General features: G+C 29.7%; 1 protein-coding gene across 4 annotated transcripts; it reads right to left on the reverse strand.

Annotated features, from left to right (window-relative positions):
* Positions 1–66: 66 nt before the first annotated feature.
* Positions 67–22,700, reverse strand: LOC130446140 (echinoderm microtubule-associated protein-like 2). Of its 4 annotated transcripts, none has more exons than XM_056782248.1 (10): positions 22,322–22,660; positions 17,101–17,202; positions 7,572–7,898; positions 6,758–6,980; positions 5,507–5,578; positions 2,679–2,984; positions 1,034–2,219; positions 884–971; positions 591–817; positions 67–525 (listed from the first exon to the last, which is right to left on the reverse strand). In XM_056782248.1, the coding sequence occupies exons 2-10, from the start codon at positions 17,141–17,143 to the stop codon at positions 400–402; spliced, it is 2,598 nt and encodes an 865-aa protein (XP_056638226.1). In that variant the 5' UTR covers positions 17,144–17,202; positions 22,322–22,660; the 3' UTR covers positions 67–399. The 4 variants fall into 4 exon arrangements, with proteins under 4 accessions (XP_056638226.1, XP_056638235.1, XP_056638239.1 ...); XM_056782257.1 differs by having other exon boundaries at positions 175–525; positions 6,758–6,968; positions 22,322–22,700; XM_056782261.1 differs by having other exon boundaries at positions 175–525; positions 6,758–6,968; positions 22,318–22,700.
* Positions 22,701–23,987: the final 1,287 nt, after the last annotated feature.

Raw genomic sequence — 23,987 nt, forward strand, 5'->3', positions numbered from 1 at the left:
GTGTAGTTACATATATTTAATTGACAGGATCGTAACAAGGCATTTTGATCAAGTCGAATAAAAATATTTTGCAATTTGCGTTTTTTATTAAATTTATTAGTAATTCCTTTTTTTTTTTTTAATAAAATACTCTTTCTTTTAGAAACTATCGGATCTAAATAAAACAACTAAATATATATGTATATAAATATTATTTATCACACGTTGTAAATTATACATAAAAATATACAGGGTATTATCGAGATTTTGCTTTAGATATATTTTCTGGCACAAATTTAATTTTTCTTTAATTTTTTTTTAGGATAGTGCTACAATTGGTGGGATAATAAATAACGATATAATAAATGCTACAAGTGTTGCTTCTTAACTAGTCAAATTCAAATTAAAAAGAAAATCTTTTTAAGAAACGGTCCATTGAAGAACGGCGGTGTCATTACCTCCGATCGATATAATCCTCGAATCATCGTACAAGAAGTTAACACCAGTCACGTGACTACTATGACCACCGTAACTATGACACAGAGACTGAAAGTGAAAAAAAAAATATATCGAGTGATTAAATAAGAAGAATGTCGTTTTTTTTTTCTTACCCTCGGTTGACTAGTCGGGTAACTGTATAATTTAACTTTCCCGAAATCGTCTCCGGTAACCAACAGCTCGGCATCGTGACTTTTACCGCAACAATTGACGTCGGTGCCGTCGGCGTTTTCCGGCCATATACCGACGGTGGTAAAAGTTATGGTACAAGTATTCGTAGCCCATTCGACGTCGCGCATGATGCTACTTTGAGGTATTTGACGACAAGTACCGGCATTCCCTAAATTTCAAAAAAAAAAAATAAATAAATTAAAACAAAAATATCTCGGTATTCAATAATACTCACAAAATAATAATTCGTAATCCGCCGAATTCGATCTCAAAGTTTGATTATTGTTAGCCCAATCGAGATGAGTCACGCTACTCGAATGACCCTAAATTTTAAGAAAACGAAATTTTTAATCGGGAAAAAAAAAGAAAAAGAAAAAAGTCTCACCGAACACCGTCCGACTCTCGAGTATTTAGTCCCGTCATCGGACACTTGGTAAATATAAATCTGGCTGTCTCTGGACCCCATAGCGACGGACGTACCGTCCGGCGAAAATGTGATCACTTGAATCGGTTCGTTTCCGTCGGTGTGCTGGACCAAAAGTTCCCTGGTTTGGACGTCGAACACCATCCATTTACCGTCGATACAACCGACGACGACGCACGTCCCGTCTCGTGTATAACAGATACTCTGAGCTTGCTCCTCTATGTCCTTGCTCCATAAGATCGTGTGCGACATGGAATCCCACAGTTGCAACACTCTATCGTATCCCGCGGTGGCGAATTGGGGTATGTTCGGATGGGGAGATAGAGCCCAAACTTCGTCCGAATGTCCCAATACGATCGGTTGGAATCCCAATTCGAAAGTGCCCAAAAGGATGCAGTTGTGAGTGGTACCGATCAATATTTGGCGACCTCTTCCTTCCGAAATCATACGGATACCACCAAAATGTCCTTCGATCTGACTAACTATTCCGGTGGGCGTTAAATCCGGACTAAATTCGACCAATTTACCATCTTTTCCACCGCCGGTGATGAAACTTCCGTCTTTAGTTACGCAGATAGTGAAAACGGATCCGTCGTGGACGCGTTTGACATATTTGGATATGGTGTTGGTGCCCCTGATCCATACGGCTAAATTGCCGTTGGAATCTCCGGTGATGGCGTCACCGCTTTGAAGGAAATTAACGCAAGTCACGTATTTCGGTTTGGTTCTGCTTTCGAAAATACCCATGCGTTTGTAAAGGGTGCCGTTCACGTCCAAAGACCAGAACGCTATGTGGGATTTGCCGCACGTCACGATCGTGTTGCGATCCAAAGGGTGGAATTCCGCCGCCACGATAGTATCGACGGAACATTTGGTTTCGGTGATTTTGTGACCGTTTTCGCCTTTCTGCCAATCCCAAACGGATATCGTGTGATCCGGGGCTTCGTCTATGGCGACCAAAAGACTTCCGTCGGCTTTGCCGAACGATAAACAACAAACTGACAGTTCGAAATCGTTCAAACCGATTACGGCTTGGGTGTGAAGGGATACGGTATGCCAAACGCGGATGTGGGGTCTCTTTTCCATTCCGTTATGACCGGCGCATTGACCCGTCGCTATAGTCATCTTGTTGGGATGAATTGCTAAACTGAAATTATCACATTACTTTTTATTTTAACTGTGGGAGACAATTTTTAACTGTACATAACCTCAACAGTAGACGTAAACGCAATTTTGTACATGCGTAACCTCAAAAAAGCATCTTCGAGTTTACATAACCTCAATTGTTACCTATTACCTCAATAGACGCTATTTGGTACATATTTAATCTTAAAAATGTAATTTCTTGCGTATATAAATCTATGAAATCAACAAAATAACCTCAAAATGGAATAAAAATGAATTTTTATTTAAACATACCTTTAAAACAATCGAAAAACGTAATTTGATGTGTACGTAACTATGTTCGATACGGTATATAACCTCAAAAGTTGAAATTTCCTAAACATTTTATTCGTTAAATCGCTAAAAAACTGTTTTTATTTTGAAAGTAGATCAACAAAAAAAATTATCTAAAAAAAAAAAAGAAAAAAATGTGTAAATTTACCTTTTGACGTCATCTGTGTGTTCGGCATAATGCCTCTGACTTTGTTCCTCCGGATTATACAGAACAACTAAAGCCGCAACGAAATAAACCATTTCTCCAGTAGGTAAAAAATACAGATTGGACCTGCAATCTTTTCCCCTGTATCCGTACACCCAATCGAGTTTGAGTCTCCTCGATGGAGTAGTAGACACTTTGGTTATTTCGTAGTTTTCCCCTATATCGGAAGGGGCGTAAACGACGATCGGTCTACCTCTCAAAAAAAACCTCAGACTTTTCTCTTCTTCATTATAGGTTATGTCTTTAATACTGCAAAAAAATTATTTTATTCCTTTATACTTTTTGTTGAACCCCCGTAGAAAAGTTATTCAACTATTCAACGCTATTCGATTCAGAATTAAGTAATAAATAATTAATAGAATGTGAAATAAGGTCGTTAAAATAATTTAATTTAAAGCGGCGCCATCTATAAGCCGTTGCCGTTATTAAAAATAAACATTTTACAGTAGCTCCCTCTATTAAATATCGGTAGTATTATCTATTGAACTTATTATACAATTAATGGAATGGCAGTTTCAAGGTTACTTCGATAAACTTAGAATAAAACAAATTTGTTTTAAATTTAATTTAAAATGTATTCGAAACAGTATTTCTTCTAACTGAATTTTAATTATTTCACACTCAGGTCGCTACAAAATTTATGGTTGTAATGACACGCTAACAAGTCGATTTAGCACTCGATAAAATTAAACTGTGAACATTCCACGTGAAAACATTGTACGATAGACGGTTTGATAAATTGATTAGTAGCAGAAAATTACCCCCATGAAAAAAAAAACCACTTTGTGAAATTAATTTAAAAACAAAGCGATATAATTGGAGCAATCGATAAAAAGACGCTATACATACCCTTAAAATGACCTTGAAACTAGTATAATGAAAAATTTGATTAAAATAGAATTTTTTTTTCGTCACTTTGTCTAAATATATCGTTTTGAAAATCTTTTCGGTAATAATGAAAATGAAAGAATATTCGATACTGTAAAATTAGAAAACGAAAAAATACAAATGATACATAACCTCAAAAGTTGTTAAAACTCATGATTATACACGTTCATAACCTCAAAAGCGATTTCGTTCCACAAATCTACAGAGTTTTTTATAAATATAACCTCAAAAAAAAATACGAAAACGTAAATGTTTATGATCAAACCCTCAAAATTTAACAAAAATGGTCATAATACCACCTCAAGTTGATAAAAGTCGTGATTGTTCACGTTCATAACTTCAAATGTACAATTTTGTGTGCACGTAACCTCAAAAGTCTACAAAAACTTCAATTTGTTCGTACATAACCTAAAATAATTCGATAAAACAGCCAAATTATGCCCCAAACCTATGGTAAACGTAGTTTATAAACATAACCTTAAAAAAAATACGAAAACGTAATTGTTTATGATCAATATCTCAAAATTTAACACAAATGGGCATAATATCACCTCAAGTTGATAAAAGCCGTGATTTTGTAAGTTCATAACTTCAAAAGTACAATTTTGTGTGCACGTAACCTCAAAAATGCACGAAAACTTCATTTTGTTCGTACATAACCTAAAATAATTCGATAAAACAGCCAAATTGTGCCCCAAACCTACAGAAAACGCAATTTTTTATAAACATAACCTCAAAACAAATACGAAAACGTAATTTTATATAATCAAAACATCAAAATTTAACAATAGCAATGTACAACTTCAATAGTTGATAAAAGCCGTGATTTTGTAAGTTCATAACCCCATTTTTATATGCACGTAACCTCAAAAATACGTAAAAACTTAATTCTGTACACACATAACCTCTATAGTTCGAAAAACGGCAATTTTCAATAGTTTTTTCCCGTTTTGTTCACGCATTTAATACAAAAAATTGAAATGTTGATACTTATTTGACAAAAAAAATCATTTTTTCCAAAAAGTGAACTCAAGTAGTACTTTTCTCAAAAGTTACATACAAAAACGAACATTGTGAAAAATTAACAATTGAATAACATAATTTAAACAATATTTACAAATTATTAAAAAATTATAGGTTAGGATTCCCTTTTATCATAGAACTCCTCAATTTTTTTAAATAATTTGTAAAAATTGTTTAAATTATGATATACAATCATTTTTTATTCAAATTTTATGTTCTCTCCGGAAAAAAAAAACATTTTAATACTAATTTCTGATACAAATTTACGGTTTTTCGATTTTTCACGGGCCAAAAAGTGTTGAATTTTCGATTTTGATACATTTCATTTTAAATACGACAATTTATCGATTTACACAATGAATCGGGTAGTTTTATAAAAAAAAATCTAATGTAGGTTACACAATTATCACACCTTTAAATCGATAAAACTATCCCGCCATCGACCCTGAAATTATAACCAGATTACATCAATTCACTAAATGATTCATAATCTCGGCAACCGCCACGTCCTTAAAATTCCATCAAGGTCAAACCACCCGCCATAAACAGCTCAAACAAACACCAAATTCAACAAGTATCATTTTCAGAAATACTATCCAAAACAACTAAAACGATTAAAAATCTTACTTTTTATCCATATTTCACTGATACAATTCGACGGCTCGGTTTACACACTAGCAAAATTACAGATTGTGTAATAATTGAATTGAATGTTTTTTTCCAAGCGACTGATCGCGAACAAAACTTGATATGAACCAAAAGAGGAAGGAAACGGACCGCATTCGAGCACTAACAAATTTATACGCAGGTTTGTTATAAAGGACGGATATCGATATAATTACAACAAAACAAAAACTTACCCGTGTTTATAATGGCCGGGAAAGTGGTTATTAACTTTAGCAGATATATTTAGAAAAGATCTCGTTGAATATCTGAAATAAAATGACGTCGCGTTCTTCAAATAACGTGTTTTTTTATGTAAGAAAATAATAAAAAAATGATTTAGATTTATTATAACCTCAAATTTAATAACATCACTTGATTCGTACGGTAAATTTGTCCTTGGAATATTGTATTTAAGTTGTTGGCAACACGCAATTCAAACGAATAACCGTTAACGCCATCTAGTATTGTATAACCCAACTAACTTGTATAGGGTGATTCATAATTGTAATTACACGTTCGGAAGGTAATATTTTTGTTAATTTACGAGGTAGTATATATAGAGTATTGAATTCAAATAAAAATGACGACAATTTTTGTAAATAAATAGGTTTATTAATAATTAATACGATTTTTTTTTAATCTATAAAGGAATATTGAAATAAAAGTGAGTTTTACCACCCCATATCAATTTATGATCCACCCCGTATACATTTTACAATTTTTTTTATGTTTTATAAAACTTTCATTATTAATTTTTGAAATAAAATCATTTTTTTATAAAAATCTCTCCATTAACGAAAACAAGAGATATTTGTAATAGTATACGAGGTACGTCGAAAAATATGATTTTACTCAAAGATAAAATATATTTTTTTTTATCATTTTCAAGTTGTTTTTTCTTGTAAAATGACGTCTAGTATAGATCTAAAAAGTTTTTTTTTTGTTTTTAATGATATTTTTCAGTATAAATCAAAATATACAAATAAACTCAAAAGTGTCATTTACGTGCTAAAAAATTCGAATATTTGAATCAAAATCTGTATGTTGACCTAAAATATAATTAGTAATAAGATTATAACACAACTTTTTTTTTTTTTTAAAAAAAGCAATAATAATAGTACAATACTCTTAAGCGTGAATAATATTTTGCAACACACCTCGTATATGACTTGAGAAAAATTAAATTTGGTTGCTAAATTTCACGGTATACAAATGGCTTTTTACAAAAATTCAATAATTATAATTAATTCTTGATCGTAAATTATATTTAGTAACACACCTCGTATATTATTAAGAAAAAAATAAAATTATAAATATTACGTCATACAAATCAATTTTTTTTCCACTGAAATTGATAATAAAAAAATATTTGTTTCAAATACCCCATTTTTTTCTAAAATAATTTTTTTTTTGGTTCACGTTATATACAAAAAACAACAACTTACTTTGATACCATTCCGTTTTGGTGAACCTGATTGAAATCCCCCGTAGAACTCCATCTTTTATGTAAAGAAGAACTGCTATTCGATGATCTCGAACTGGCGCTCGTAGTTGGCCTTTTTATAGTATTGTTGACAGGTACCGGTGTAGCTCGCGGTGATGGGGATGGTATCGGACTCACGCTACTCGAACTGTGACTGTCGCTGTGAAGGCTACCTGTTAAATAAACTGTTCCTCTGTACATTTTATAACAAAATAAAAAAATTCAGAGGCGCCAAAACAAAGTATCGACTCGATATATTCCACCAAAAATTACATCAATTAATTTATCGAGAAGAATTTTTATTACTAAACGAAATTCATATTAAAAAAATTAATTTTCGAAATTTTTATTAGTAAAAAGTATGAAACAAGTTATATTATACAGGGTGTCCCGCAGAAGAACCTACACAGAGGAGAGCCGTATAACGGAATCCGAAGTATCGACTCGATTTATTCCACCAAAAATTATAAAAATTAATCAAGTGTATTGGAATTTTGATTTTTAAGTAAAATTTATGAAAAAAATTGAGGTTAGTTTGGAATTTTGAATAATAAAAAATATAAAACAATGTTTTTTTGAGATAATAACATTATAAAATTACTTGAAACAATAAAAATATTTATTAAAAAACACTATACAGGGTGTCCCTCGCAAAAAAAGAGCTGAGCTTTACAGTGGAGCTCAAAATATGACGTTAGAGGGCAATTGGGGGTGACTTTATCCTAAATTGTCCTCAATCGTCATATTTCGGACTCAAATACAATCCTCTAAATTACCTGTCGACCTATAATGTACTTGTTTCCGTTGTGGTAAAGAAGATCCGGCGAAACTTTTTCTCGGTCCATCTAATTTCGAAGTTGAATAACTCTGTTTGCTATAATCGTCTTTAATGACGTTATTCAATCTCGTCGGTGTTGAGGAAGCGGACGGAGATTGAGGTATACGTGAACCGGTATGAGATAATTCGAGATTATTGAGTCTGCGCAAAGCTTCGGCGAGTGTCGCTTTGAGACAAACGAGTTCGTCTTGTTGCTCGCTAACTTTACGTTCCAGTTCGGATATTCTGTCATTATGAACGTGATTTTCGTTTTCTACAAGCTCATCTGGAATAAATTTATTCGTTTATAGAGATAAAAAATGTTATAAAGACACTTACTTTTGTGCAACCTAGGTATAAATGACTTATACGACATTTACTTATGATTTTTGTACTGTGAATTTTATTTTATTGCGCAAATGAATTTAACATCTTTAAAAAGTTATGATGCGTTAATGGAAACCGACATAACCTAATTGTTTCGAGTGACGTTTGACGTTAAAAAAGAAGAAGAAATCATTAGCTGTAGGGTTATACGGTTACGCGGGTTGCTAAACGAAAATAAAGTCGAAAAACTTCTATTAGAACGATTTTTGAATCATTTGCAGTCATTAAAAGCAGTCGACGAGATATAGACACGTGCAAAATCGTTTTTATGTTACTCCATATAACAATAAATGTATAATATGACGTATTCCATATATTTAATCAGTTTAAACAACATAACCTAATTGTTTCGAGTGACGTTTGAAGTTAAAAAAGAAGAAGAAATCATTAGCTGTAGGGTTATACGGTTACGCGGGTTGCTAAACGAAAATAAAGTCGAAAAACTTCTATTAGAACGATTTTTGAATCATTTGCAGTCATTAAAAGCAGTCGACGAGATATAGACACGTGCAAAATCGTTTTTATGTTACTCCATATAACAATAAATGTATAATATGACGTATTCCATATCTTTAATCAGTTTAAACAACATAACCTAATTGTTTCGAGTGACGTTTGACGTTTAAAAAGAAGAAGAAATCATTAGCTGTGAGGTTATACGGTTACGCGGGTTGCTAAACGAAAATAAAGTGGAAAAACTTCTATTAGAACGATTTTTGAATCATTTGCAGTCATTAAAAGCAGTCGGCGAGATGTAGACACGTGCAAAATCGTTTTTATGTTACTCCATATAACAATAAATGTATAATATGACGTATTCCATATCTTTAATCAGTTTAAACAACATAACCTAATTGTTTCGAGTGACGTTTGACGTTTAAAAAGAAGAAGAAATCATTAGCTGTGAGGTTATACGGTTACGCGGGTTGCTAAACGAAAATAAAGTGGAAAAACTTCTATTAGAACGATTTTTGAATCATTTGCAGTCATTAAAAGCAGTCGACGAGATGTAGACACGTGCAAAATCGTTTTTATGTTACTCCATATAACAATAAATGTATAATATGACGTATTCCATATCTTTAATCAGTTTAAACAACATAACCTAATTGTTTCGAGTGACGTTTGACGTTTAAAAAAGAAGAAGAAATCATTAGCTGTGAGGTTATACGGTTAAGCGGGTTGCTTAACGAAAATAGTGACAAGTGACACACAATAAGTGTATAATACGACGTATTCTATATATTTAATCAGTTTACACAAAGAAAAATAATATAATTGCCACCTAAAACTTTTTTTTTTCAAATATTATTGCAAATTTCGACTTACCCTGTAAATATGTTAATTAACTTAACAATGAATTGAAATGCTTTATCTGGCAAATGAAAAATCTAATAGGAATTCGAAATATTTCAAATTTTTTTTTTGTTTACTAACTTATGATTCATCCTGTACGATAGTGAACGGTCATTGATATAAAATCTTAATGGTTGAATGAATATGTAACGTCCACTCGTATCTAGTTAAGATTATGATCAACAATCTTTTTATTAACAACTATTATATACTATAATTTATACTAGAGAAACTAACAGTATAAAGAAATTAAAAAAGAAACAGCACGACTAATTTTAATAAACCGGGTATCATTTGAATTTAGTTTAAATAGCGCGACCGATATGCCGAATTAGTGTTTTATTAGGAATTAGAATTTTTTTTACGAAAAATAGAAGCCGGATCTGTATTTAACCTGTAGGCGTCGTTAATTATACACAAGATTCTTCTTGTCGGTAAAGTTGAAGTTTCCCATATTTTATTATTCAAATTGTGGGAACGTCATTTATAATATGAGAACTAAAATTATAAAATTGACTCAAAATAAATAAAAATCGTCTTAACCTTGAAATCTACGTGCTCGGAATATCGAATATTAAGATGAATTTCGCGTACAAGCGCGTTTAATAGACATATGTCAAATATTGACATTTATTTGACGTTCCATCACTCGGACCAGCCGAATTATTTTCAAATTGTTATAAGTTTCATTAAAACACTTGTGTACATTGTGAAACTGTAATAATGAAGGGGAAAAATTCGAAAAGTTTATTTATATAGGTATGTTGAAATTGTTTTCTATTTGACCACTACACATAAACGGCTTCTGAATATTAAATATGGTCGGTACAATAAAAATAATGATGACGTAACTCGATACGTCTCTAGACGGTTTCGAAAGTATACTAACAATAATGATTAAAAAATTATTTACGTTTTATTTTTGATGTTTAATCAACTTTTTCATGTTTTATTATTTGATAATAGTAATTCACGGTTTAAATACTAACTCGACCTCATTAATTATAATACCAAATAATAATTATGATTTATATCAACTCGTATTACGTAATTATTTACTTTTAACACTGAAATTATTAAAATAAGATTTTTTTACTTCAATTTTCTTGTTCCATAAAATTGAATCGTGGAAATTTATTTATTTGCATGAAAAATTTTATATTTCCGAAAACAATCGAGATATCGATTTATTTTTGACAGGAATCGATTGAGTAAACGGGTGTCTAAGTGACTGGATTCGTTCAGGGTTAAAGTTATTAAAAAAGAAGATTGTGGAAATAAGTTCGCCAAATTACGGCTGGGTGATAAAACGATGTACGAGGGTTACCTTAAAAGTTTTCGGTAGATTTTTTCGAGAAAAAAATCGTTGGAGGCCAGATCTGGCGAATACAGTGGGTGGTTAACCAGTTTGAAGTAAAATTAGTGAACTTTTTCGATGATATTTGTGGTTTCATTACTTTTAGTTGGAATTGATTTGTGTGCTAAATGAATGGACTATAGCATTAAAACTTGTTTCTATTATGGATTTTACCAGTATACCGAAACAGGTTTGCATGGACTTGTACCTAATAAGGTTTTATTTAGTTTATTGATATCATATTAATATATTTTTCAATGACATACATATGAGACACTATAATTAATACCTAGTTTGTTGGAAACGATGTTTGAAATCCGCATCCAAAAATACTCAAAATTTTTAATTTTTAATTAATTAATTAGAAAATAATAATAAAAAACATTTTTTTAAAGCTATCAAGCGGGAAATTTCTTTAAAAAATATTCATTAAAATGAATAAATTAGTTAAACCAGCCTTTAAGAATTTATTCAATTTTTCAAAAAGTTTCCAAGTTCAGCCATTTTGAATATATAGACCAAATTAGATGATGGTGTCGATGTTGAAATATTTCATCAACCAAATAATAAAGGCCAACTTTGACACCCTGTATTATGGAAACAGGTACTATTTCAAATATGAAAATTTCACCGTTTCTAGAACAATTCTTTAAGAATCTACTCAATTTCTCAAAAAGTTTCCAAGTTCAGCCATTTTCGAGATATATACCAAATTAGCGGATGATGTCATTTTTAAAAACTTTTAACAAGGTCAACTTTGACACCCTGTATCTTGGAAACACGTATTATTTCAAATATGAAAATTTCACAGTTTTTCAAACAAATCTTTAAGAATCTATTCAATTTTTCAAAAAGTTTCCAAGTTCAGCCATTTTGGATATATATATCAAATTAGCGGATGATGTCATTTTTAAAAACTTTTAACAAGGTCAACTTTGACACCCTGTATCTTGGAAACACGTATTATTTCAAATATGAAAATTTCACAGTTTTTCAAACAATTCTTTAAGAATCTATTCAATTTTTCAAAAAGTTTCCAAGTTCAGCCATTTTGGATATATATATCAAATTAGCGGATTATGTCATTTTTAAAAACTTTTAACAAGGTCAACTTTGACACCCTGTATCTTGGAAACACGTATTATTTCAAATATGAAAATTTCACAGTTTTTCAAACAATTCTTTAAGAATCTATTCAATTTTTCAAAAAGTTTCCAAGTTCAGCCATTTTGGATATATATATAAAATTAGCGGATGATGTCATTTTTAAAAACTTTTAACAAGGTCAACTTTGACACCCTGTATCTTGGAAACACGTATTATTTCAAATATGAAAATTTCACAGTTTTTCAAACAATTCTTTAAGAATCTATTCAATTTTTCAAAAAGTTTCCAAGTTCAGCCATTTTGGATATATATATCAAATTAGCGGATGATGTCATTTTTAAAAACTTTTAACAAGGTCAACTTTGACACCCTGTATCTTGGAAACACGTATTATTTCAAATATGAAAATTTCACAGTTTTTCAAACAATTCTTTAAGAATCTATTCAATTTTTCAAAAAGTTTCCAAGTTCAGCCATTTTGGATATATATATAAAATTAGCGGATGATGTCATTTTTAAAAACTTTTAACAAGGTCAACTTTGACACCCTGTATCTTGGAAACACGTATTATTTCAAATATGAAAATTTCACAGTTTTTCAAACAAATCTTTAAGAATCTATTCAATTTTTCAAAAAGTTTCCAAGTTCAGCCATTTTGGATATATATATCAAATTAGCGGATGATGTCATTTTTAAAAACTTTTAACAAGGTCAACTTTGACACCCTGTATCTTGGAAACACGTATTATTTCAAATATGAAAATTTCACAGTTTTTCAAACAAATCTTTAAGAATCTATTCAATTTTTCAAAAAGTTTCCAAGTTCAGCCATTTTGGATATATATATAAAATTAGCGGATTATGTCATTTTTAAAAACTTTTAACAAGGTCAACTTTGACACCCTGTATCTTGGAAACACGTATTATTTCAAATATGAAAATTTCACAGTTTTTCAAACAAATCTTTAAGAATCTATTCAATTTTTCAAAAAGTTTCCAAGTTCAGCCATTTTGGATATATATATCAAATTAGCGGATGATGTCATTTTTAAAAACTTTTAACAAGGTCAACTTTGACACCCTGTATCTTGGAAACACGTATTATTTCAAATATGAAAATTTCACAGTTTTTCAAACAATTCTTTAAGAATCTATTCAATTTTTCAAAAAGTTTCCAAGTTCAGCCATTTTGGATATATATATAAAATTAGCGGATGATGTCATTTTTAAAAACTTTTAACAAGGTCAACTTTGACACCCTGTATCTTGGAAACACGTATTATTTCAAATATGAAAATTTCACAGTTTTTCAAACAAATCTTTAAGAATCTATTCAATTTTTCAAAAAGTTTCCAAGTTCAGCCATTTTGGATATATATATCAAATTAGCGGATGATGTCATTTTTAAAAACTTTTAACAAGGTCAACTTTGACACCCTGTATCTTGGAAACACGTATTATTTCAAATATGAAAATTTCACAGTTTTTCAAACAATTCTTTAAGAATCTATTCAATTTTTCAAAAAGTTTCCAAGTTCAGCCATTTTGGATATATATATAAAATTAGCGGATGATGTCATTTTTAAAAACTTTTAACAAGGTCAACTTTGACACCCTGTATCTTGGAAACACGTATTATTTCAAATATGAAAATTTCACAGTTTTTCAAACAATTCTTTAAGAATCTATTCAATTTTTCAAAAAGTTTCCAAGTTCAGCCATTTTGGATATATATATCAAATTAGCGGATGATGTCATTTTTAAAAACTTTTAACAAGGTCAACTTTGACACCCTGTATCTTGGAAACACGTATTATTTCAAATATGAAAATTTCACAGTTTTTCAAACAATTCTTTAAGAATCTATTCAATTTTTCAAAAAGTTTCTAAGTTCAGCCATTTTGGATATATATATCAAATTAGCGGATGATGTCATTTTTAAAAACTTTTAACAAGGTCAACTTTGACACCCTGTATCTTGGAAACATGTATTATTTCAAATATGAAAATTTCACAGTTTTTCAAACAATTCTTTAAGAATCTATTCAATTTTTCAAAAAGTTTCCAAGTTCAGCCATTTTGGATATATATATCAAATTAGCGGATGATGTCATTTTTAAAAACTTTTAACAAGGTCAACTTTGACACCCTGTATCTTGGAAACATGTATTATTTCAAATATGAAAATTTCACAGTTTTTCAAACAATTCTTTAAGAATCTATTCAATTTTTCAAAAAGTTTCCAAGTTCAGCCATTTTGGATATATATATCAAATTAGCGGATGATGTCATTTTTAAAAACTTTTAACAAGGTCAACTTTGACACCCTGTATCTTGGAAACACGTATTATTTCAAATATGAAAATTTCACAGTTTTTCAAACAAATCTTTAAGAATCTATTCAATTTTTCAAAAAGTTTCCAAGTTCAGCCATTTTGGATATATATATCAAATTAGCGGATGATGTCATTTTTAAAAACTTTTAACAAGGTCAACTTTGACACCCTGTATCTTGGAAACATGTATTATTTCAAATATGAAAATTTCACAGTTTTTCAAACAATTCTTTAAGAATCTATTCAATTTTTCAAAAAGTTTCCAAGTTCAGCCATTTTGGATATATATATCAAATTAGCGGATGATGTCATTTTTAAAAACTTTTAACAAGGTCAACTTTGACACCCTGTATCTTGGAAACATGTATTATTTCAAATATGAAAATTTCACAGTTTTTCAAACAATTCTTTAAGAATCTATTCAATTTTTTAAAAAGTTTCCAAGTTCAGCCATTTTGGATATATATATCAAATTAGCGGATGATGTCATTTTTAAAAACTTTTAACAAGGTCAACTTTGACACCCTGTATCTTGGAAACACGTATTATTTCAAATATGAAAATTTCACAGTTTTTCAAACAATTCTTTAAGAATCTATTCAATTTTTCAAAAAGTTTCCAAGTTCAGCCATTTTGGATATATATATCAAATTAGCGGATGATGTCATTTTTAAAAACTTTTAACAAGGTCAACTTTGACACCCTGTATCTTGGAAACACGTATTATTTCAAATATGAAAATTTCACAGTTTTTCAAACAAATCTTTAAGAATCTATTCAATTTTTCAAAAAGTTTCCAAGTTCAGCCATTTTGGATATATATATAAAATTAGCGGATTATGTCATTTTTAAAAACTTTTAACAAGGTCAACTTTGACACCCTGTATCTTGGAAACACGTATTATTTCAAATATGAAAATTTCACAGTTTTTCAAACAAATCTTTAAGAATCTATTCAATTTTTCAAAAAGTTTCCAAGTTCAGCCATTTTGGATATATATATCAAATTAGCGGATGATGTCATTTTTAAAAACTTTTAACAAGGTCAACTTTGACACCCTGTATCTTGGAAACACGTATTATTTCAAATATGAAAATTTCACAGTTTTTCAAACAATTCTTTAAGAATCTATTCAATTTTTCAAAAAGTTTCCAAGTTCAGCCATTTTGGATATATATATCAAATTAGCGGATGATGTCATTTTTAAAAACTTTTAACAAGGTCAACTTTATCACCCCGTATCTTGAGAACACGTGACAAAATCACGAAAAAAATAATAAATCTCGAATCTGGCCTGGTGAATATTTATGTCAAATACTTTTTTTCATTCGGTAACGGCTGCATTACGAAAATTCAATTTCGCACATCATCTATCAACGTTATGCAAAACTAAGTTAAATAAATAAGAAAAAAAAAAAACGAGGAGAATACTACGCCACAACTTTTTACAATTTCAAATAATCAACAATTGTTATTATATTTATTTATAACGATGATAGAATCAGCCTTTACTACTCGTGGAGATAAATAAAAGATGATAATTGAATCTCATTCATCCATGTTATTAAATAATAGATATTATTACTAATAATTATGATCGATAACCAATAAATATATTAACTATTCAAATAAATTAATAGAATTACATTCGTTTCTATATTTTTTAAACCATTTAACGAGAATTTAATAAATACATATTGTTTATGTGTCTATTTCAATATAGTATTTCGCTCTTCTTTTTTATTGTTTATTAGCCTCATCCTATGAGTATACAGTTACTCTACTACTTTCAACGATTATATGCACGATTCTATACCATTAATTATTACAAAATAATCGAATGATCGGGATTATGGTTTTCGATTCTTTTACAAGAATTCAATACAATGTTAGAAATATCAGGAAATGTTTCTAATCGATTGAAATACATAAATTAGAATCGATTTTATACAAATTGAATTTTACGATCTATGTAAACGAACAGGCAGTAGCCATTTTATAACATCCAAGTTACGACTCATTTTTTATTTCGATTTTTAAAAAGTACGTGTTTGTTTTTGGGAATTTTAATTAATACGGTGATTTTGAATAGATTTCTTTACGGATTATTACATACTATTTCCAAGTTTCAATACGTTTATTTTATACCTGGGAACGTACAAGACATAGAAGGAACTAAATCTGGTCCGTACTTAGGACAATTCATAACAAATATTAAATCTAGAGGAATCAAATCAGGTGATTATTTTAGATAATAGATCTCCTACGAAATTCGATTTATAATTAATATTTTTAACATTTAGGAACGTGTAGAATTAGAAAAAAACTTAATTTAGTCGTAAAATTAGATATTTATGAAAACTTACGATTACATAGAATGTCGAAGGGATTAAATCTAGTAGATAATTTGCAATTTTGACGTTTGATGACAAATATTAAATCCAGAGGAATCAAATCGGGTGTTTAATATCAACTTTTAGTTGCTAGGAGACGAATAAACAATGTATTGATAATTTTTTAGATTTGATGACTATTGTACTTATAATTTTTCGTATTATTTTATTTGGACACCCGATATAGTGAAAAATAGCTGTAAAACGATATAATTTCAGTGTAAAACTTTCGCTGTAATAATTAAATATCATTTTTGGGACTGAAAAGGCGATAAAAACGTTTGGGAACGTTTCATTTAATGGCTAGAACTCAATTTGAAATACTAATTAAGGTGTTTAATTGTTTAAATCACGTATTTTTTAATAAGGTGAAAAAAATATGTGGCAAATCAATTTTAGTGTTACCTAATTGTTTTACGTAAAAAATATTTCTTAATGATGTTATCTCTATTATTAATTACGATAATTTCGAGAAATTATGTATAAAAAATATTAATTATAAGTGAATAAAGGAAGGGGAGGGTTTGGAATTGTATTTATATATACTTACGGTTTTCAACGGGGGATTCCATGGAGTTGCTGCGCAACTGCATATTCAAGATGTGTACGAAATGTTATCATAACTTGTTGCGACCATTTTCCATTATAGAATCTGGAAAAGAGTTACGATAAACAGCTCTATATAACCACCATGTATGTTGGGAACAAATGTCGTTAAAAAATGAAATATTTAATAACTTTAACATCCTGTATCTTGGGAACGCGTATTATTTCAAATATGAAAATTTCACTGTTTCTAGAACAATTCTTTGAGAATCGATTCCAATTTTCAAAAAGTTTCCAAGTCTAGCCATTTTGGAGATATAGACCAAATTAGATGATGGTGTCGATGTTGTAATATTTCATCAACCAAACATAAAGTTCAACTTTGACACCCTGTATCTTGGAAACACGTATTATTTCAAATATGAAAATTTCACCGTTTCTAGAACAATTCTTTGAGAATCGATTCCAATTTTCAAAAAGTTTCCAAGTCTAGCCATTTTGGAGATATAGACCAAATTAGATGATGGTGTCGATGTTGAAATATTTCATCAACCAAACATAAAGTTCAACTTTGACACCCTGTATCTTGGAAACACGTATTATTTCAAATATGAAAATTTCACAGTTTTTCAATCAATTCTTCAAGAATCTAGTCTATTTTTCAAAAAGTTTCCAAGTTTAGCCATTTTGAAGATATAGACCAAATTAGATGATGGTGTCGATGTTGAAATATTTCATCAACCAAACATAAATTTCAACTTTGACACCCTGTATCTTGGAAACACGTATTATTTCAAATATGAAAATTTCACAGTTTTTCAATCAATTCTTCAAGAATCTAGTCTATTTTTCAAAAAGTTTCCAACTTTAGCCATTTTGAAGATATAGACCAAATTAGATGATGGTGTCGATGTTGAAATATTTCATCAACCAAACATAAATTTCAACTTTGACACCCTGTATCTTGGAAACACGTATTATTTCAAATATGAAAATTTCACCGTTTCTAGAACAATTCTTTGAGAATCGATTCCAATTTTCAAAAAGTTTCCAAGTCTAGCCATTTTGAAGATATAGACCAAATTAGATGATGGTGTCGATGTTGAAATATTTCATCAACCAAACATAAAGTTCAACTTTGACACCCCGTATCTTGGAAACACGTATTATTTCAAATATGAAAATTTCACCGTTTCTAGAACAATTCTTTGAGAATCGATTCCAATTTTCAAAAAGTTTCCAAGTCTAGCCATTTTGAAGATATAGACCAAATTAGATGATGGTGTCGATGTTGAAATATTTCATCAACCAAACATAAATTTCAACTTTGACACCCTGTATCTTGGAAACACGTATTATTTCAAATATGAAAATTTCACCGTTTCTAGAACAATTCTTTGAGAATCGATTCCAATTTTCAAAAAGTTTCCAAGTCTAGCCATTTTGGAGATATAGACCAAATTAGATGATGGTGTCGATGTTGAAATATTTCATCAACCAAACATAAAGTTCAACTTTGACACCCTGTATCTTGGAAACACGTATTATTTTAAATATGAAAATTTCACCGTTTCTAGAACAATTCTTCAAGAAACTAGTCTATTTTTCAAAAAGTTTCCAAGTTTAGCCATTTTGGAGATATAGACCAAATTAGATGATGGTGTCGATGTTGACATATTTCATCAACCAAACATAAAGTTCAACTTTGACACCCTGTATCTTGGAAACACGTATTATTTCAAATATGAAAATTTCACAGTTTTTCAATCAATTCTTCAAGAATCTAGTCTATTTTTCAAAAAGTTTCCAACTTTAGCCATTTTGAAGATATAGACCAAATTAGATGATGGTGTCGATGTTGAAATATTTCATCAACCAAACATAAAGTTCAACTTTGACACCCTGTATCTTGGAAACACGTATTATTTCAAATATGAAAATTTCACCGTTTCTAGAACAATTCTTTGAGAATCGATTCCAATTTTCAAAAAGTTTCCAAGTCTAGCCATTTTGGAGATATAGACCAAATTAGATGATGGTGTCGATGTTGAAATATTTCATCAACCAAACATAAAGTTCAACTTTGACACCCTGTATCTTGGAAACACGTATTATTTCAAATATGAAAATTTCACAGTTTTTCAATCAATTCTTCAAGAAACTAGTCTATTTTTCAAAAAGTTTCCAAGTTCAGCCATTTTGGAGATATAGACCAAATTAGCGGATGATGTCATTTTTAAAAACTTTTAACAAGGTCAACTTTGACACTCTGTATCTTGGAAACACGTATTATTTCAAATATGAAAATTTCACAGTTTTTCAATCAATTCTTCAAGAAACTAGTCTATTTTTCAAAAAGTTTCCAAGTTCAGCCATTTTGGAGATATAGACCAAATTAGAGAATGGTATCGTTATTAAAAATTTTTATCAACCAAAAAATTAAAGCTAACTTCATCACCCTGTATTTTGAGAACACAGGACATTTCAAAAATAAAAATTTCATAGTTTTAATCGATTAAGGTTTCATAAACAAATTAAGATTCCTTCATTCAAGAATTACTTTTAACGGGCAGTGTATGTTGGACTTTTTACTTTTCATATAATGAAACTAATCCTCATCTACAGGATATTACATTGGGGTGATGTCATAAATATACAAGATTACAAAAAGAACCCTTATAATATGAAATACACGTCGAGTCAGTTTCCTGTTTTATTTCCTGTTCTCCATGTAAGACAAGAGGCCCGTGGAGGTCAAATTTCACCATGAGTGGATTAAATACCAACTGCTTAATGTGTTAAATAGAAAAATAAACTCAAAATAATTTTATATTAAACATAAACAATTTAGTACAACTCTACAATAACGATTCATATAATTATAAAAAAATCTAGTACGGCCCTGACTATTTTAACAATCGACCTCTAAAAATTTGAATAATTTATGGACGTCTGTCGTTAAAAAAATAAGAATTTGCTTACGTAACGTCGTCGCTATTGTTAAAAAATTTTTCGAAAGTATAAAGTAGCTATTGAAAGTGAAAAAAAAAAAAAAATCGGGGCGTCTTTAATAGATCAAGGACATTTAATCTTCGAAATGGAAGTTTCACTAGTGTTAATATTACTATAATTAATTTTCTATTCAAAAAAAAGAAGTAGAGAGAAATAAATTTGTTAATAGATAGACTTCCACCTAACCTAAAAATGTTCTTTCAAACACCTACAAAAGACAGATGTATAGAAACATCTGTCGTGTCACCTGTTCTTCACAGTCTGTTAAGTACCATTGAAAATTTTTTATAGAAATTTCAAAATTGATTCAAATTTAGTCTACGAAGATTGTTGTAAAAGTTAATGAACTAAAATTGGGAATTTGTTGAACAATATCCGCCATTTTGTACGCGAAGTACACGCCCACTGAACTCAAATATATTCTGTAATCATTTACGTATTCTTATCACCTAATATATACATAATATGTCATGGAGATAATTTTCTCACGAACTTTTGTTGTTTTAAAAAAATCAGAACTAAATTTCTTATTACTATTACCATTATAAAAATATTTATCTAACAATAGAAGCTGACTAGTTACTTATTAGGTGAATGGCCAGTAACTATGACAACTGACATTTGTAAAATTGACATTGGTAACTAGAAATAAGAGTACATTACATTGCCGCCTATTATATTATTTACATTGACCTTAATTGACCCCAAAAAGACATTTTTCGCTGTAATTTCATAACCGTTTTGTCGCGTCAAGACTTATTTTATCATATCAATGAACTCTAATCAAAAAATACAATTTATTATAAACTGTAAATATATTTACTGAGTATTACCCGCGAAATTTGAATTTGAAATATATTTAGAATATTTAATTGATTAATAAAAAACTACTATAACCAAATTATTAATTATACTTTGTATTATTTCGGGTATAAATTAGTAATGGATCACCTCTACGCATATTTAGAGTCTGGAAGACCTTGAAACGTTTTCTAAATATATAACCGTCACGTGTTGATTTTTAATTATTAAATATTATTGAAATTTATATGTTTGTTTAAAATTTTTACACATACCTATCATACAATCTCACCATCAATATCCCGCGAAATTTTCATAAATTGTCTAATAACCCTCGTAAACAAGAATATTGAACTACGGAACTCTATGGGATCAGCTTGTAAAAAACTGACAGGCGCACTTGATGGTCTAGCTTCGAGAAACGTCACCGTGTTTAAAAACGAAGAATCCCGCCACGAATGGTCTCGATATCAGTGTATGTCAGCCCTGACAAAAATGTAATCGCCTACTCGATAAGTGTAATAGGGCCTTAACGCTTTATCTGTCAATTAAATTTTAATATTTAGTTGATTACCCCACGCTGTATAAACAATATCTTAAGTATCTGAAATTAATTCATGCCAGATATAATCCTATTGAATTAAATTTTCGATAATAAATTTTAGATTAAATAGATATTGAACGGACATTATAAAATTTATTAAAGACAATAAAATATCGTATTTTTAAACGTGCATTTCCTGTTCTCACGCTAGAGAAAGTAAATTTGTATAGATCGGGGGGGTGAAAGCATAAAAAAACTCATCGATATACAACAAAAAGTTCTTTTTATAATAGCACATTTCCTCTCGTTAAACGAAACACCTTATATATCATATAGATATATCAAATTCGTTACAGAATTGTGGTAGAAGTATTTGCGTTATTTGAATTGTTAAAGTTTTTATAATTATAAACGAATATCTCATCGAAACACTTAATTTACAACCATCTTATTTGCCTGATATTACTCGTATCGACTTATTTAAATACAAAATTGATTTGTACTTCAAGACGCCATTTTCATTACATAGAAGACAAATATCATAAAATGTAGAGAATAACCAATCAAATTTTTGTTATAACTTTTCTTGTATATCATTTGGTTAAGTTTGAAATTTATAATTGTACTAAATATACACACGATTAAAAAATACTTTTATAATGAATACAAATAATAGGTTATAAATTTCACTTTTCAACAAAACATATGAATTGAATAATTTTATTATGTTTTAAATCCTATTAAAGTAAATAACAGAAGAATTTGCGTAACTATATAATCATTAGTAGCATTCTGAGATATTAAATCAAATTTACGTAATTTTTATTTATAAAATATATTTGTATAAACAAATTTATTACGTACTTACTTGCAATTTTGCCGTTATCTATTCCTATATGACACTATTAGAAACTTCAAATTGTTTTCAATTTAAAATTCCAATGGTCTTTCCACACTCTCACTCACAAAACAATGTCGGTATAAAAATTACGTTAACAGTTAAAAGCAAGTCCTTATAAAGTTATAATTCACCTTCTGCATCGACGAACGACCACCGACATGATTTTCAGGTGAACGTTTCGTATCGTATCTCTCCCACTACTTCCTCTCTTTACCTTTTCAATTTACCTCTCCCTCTCTCTATCTATATTATATTGCCTGCCGTTGGAAAATGAAACGTAATCTCTTCGTCGTGTGTGTATATACGTGTGTGAATATTTCTCTTCTCGACCGAACCACTCTTTGTTATTGTCAATAACACAGAGGTGGTACCACAGACATTGTTGTCAGTTCGGATTTTTTATAGATACGATCAGCTTGAAAAAAAATTGAACAATGTATATCCAGTTATGCGAAACTAACGGATATCTACTTAAACAATAAATAATTGTCAGATTTTATATCGAAAAGGAATAAATACGAAAGGGATTTTGAATATTTGTGACGTCATTCACGAATATTATTTTTAATAGACTTTTAAAAGTAGCAAATGGATGAAACAATTAGTAATGGAAGGAAATATAATAAAAATGGAAGAAAAAGTAATTTACGGTAGATGTGAGGTTTGGAAATGAAAGGGGTTGAGTTCTTGAGGGTAAAAAACGATTTATCTCGATTTGCGGTGAAACTACAAGTCCTATAGAAAAATATTATAAAGGAAAATTGTAGGTAATAAAAAGATCTAAAACTTTTGTTTTTACACTTTTTTCACATAACCTCAAAATTTATGTCTATTTTATTTTTTTTTTTTTTTTGAGAAAACTTTTTTATCCACATTTACGTTTTATAAACTAAATTCTATTTATTCTCGATGAAATCCTATATATTCGTTACTATTACCGCCTGTGATGAGTTATCTCATAATTACAAAATTCGACCTTGCTTACTGGGAAAAAAATAAGTTTATTTATAGAACGATCCAAACGTAACAAACCGACGTTGTCAAATCTACTACGTATTATAAATTGTCATTACACAATCTGTCATTTCAAATGAAGAAACATTTTATGCCAAACATACAATACAAAACAACTCTCACTACCGAAAAAAAAGCTAGCACGGGTAACATACGAGAAAATCAATTGTTTACCCCACAGCCGCCAGTTTGACGTAAATATATTACTGCGTTCGACTAAGAACATCTGATGACTCTGATTGTTCGGTAATCCATTTATTTCTATACCACTGCTCGGTTCGCGTTCGGTTATATACGTTTTTAAGCACTCCGAGTGATATCTCTGGTCCGAATCTTGAAAAATAGTTTTCATATTTGACATTTGACGTTTCGTTCTACATTTCAAACCAATTAATTAGCTATTTTATTCTACAGTTGTTTATATTTATATATTGTGTGTTGTTTTTGTATATAAAAAATAAATATTCTCATTCGTAATGCATAAGAACTGATCTATTACAATACTTATCGTCTCCAGAGGTTACGTTACGTTGATAATCATCTTCAGTACTAATTGGTTCTCTATTAATACACAGCAAATAAGCTTTAAAAAATCAATTTGCGTAATTTCATAAGGCTC

This window comes from Diorhabda sublineata, chromosome 1 (genome assembly GCF_026230105.1).
Source record: "Diorhabda sublineata isolate icDioSubl1.1 chromosome 1, icDioSubl1.1, whole genome shotgun sequence".
NCBI lineage: Eukaryota > Metazoa > Arthropoda > Insecta > Coleoptera > Chrysomelidae > Diorhabda > Diorhabda sublineata.

Coding starts and splice junctions, on each gene's coding strand:
- LOC130446140 (XM_056782248.1), bottom strand. CDS start 17,143: ATGCAGTTGCGCAGCAACTCCATGGAATCCCCCGTTGAAAACC. Junction 972..1,033: donor CGAGAGTCGGACGGTGTTCG/GTGAGACTTTTT, acceptor CTTAAAATTTAG/GGTCATTCGAGTAGCGTGAC. Junction 818..883: donor GGATTACGAATTATTATTTT/GTGAGTATTATT, acceptor TTTGAAATTTAG/GGAATGCCGGTACTTGTCGT.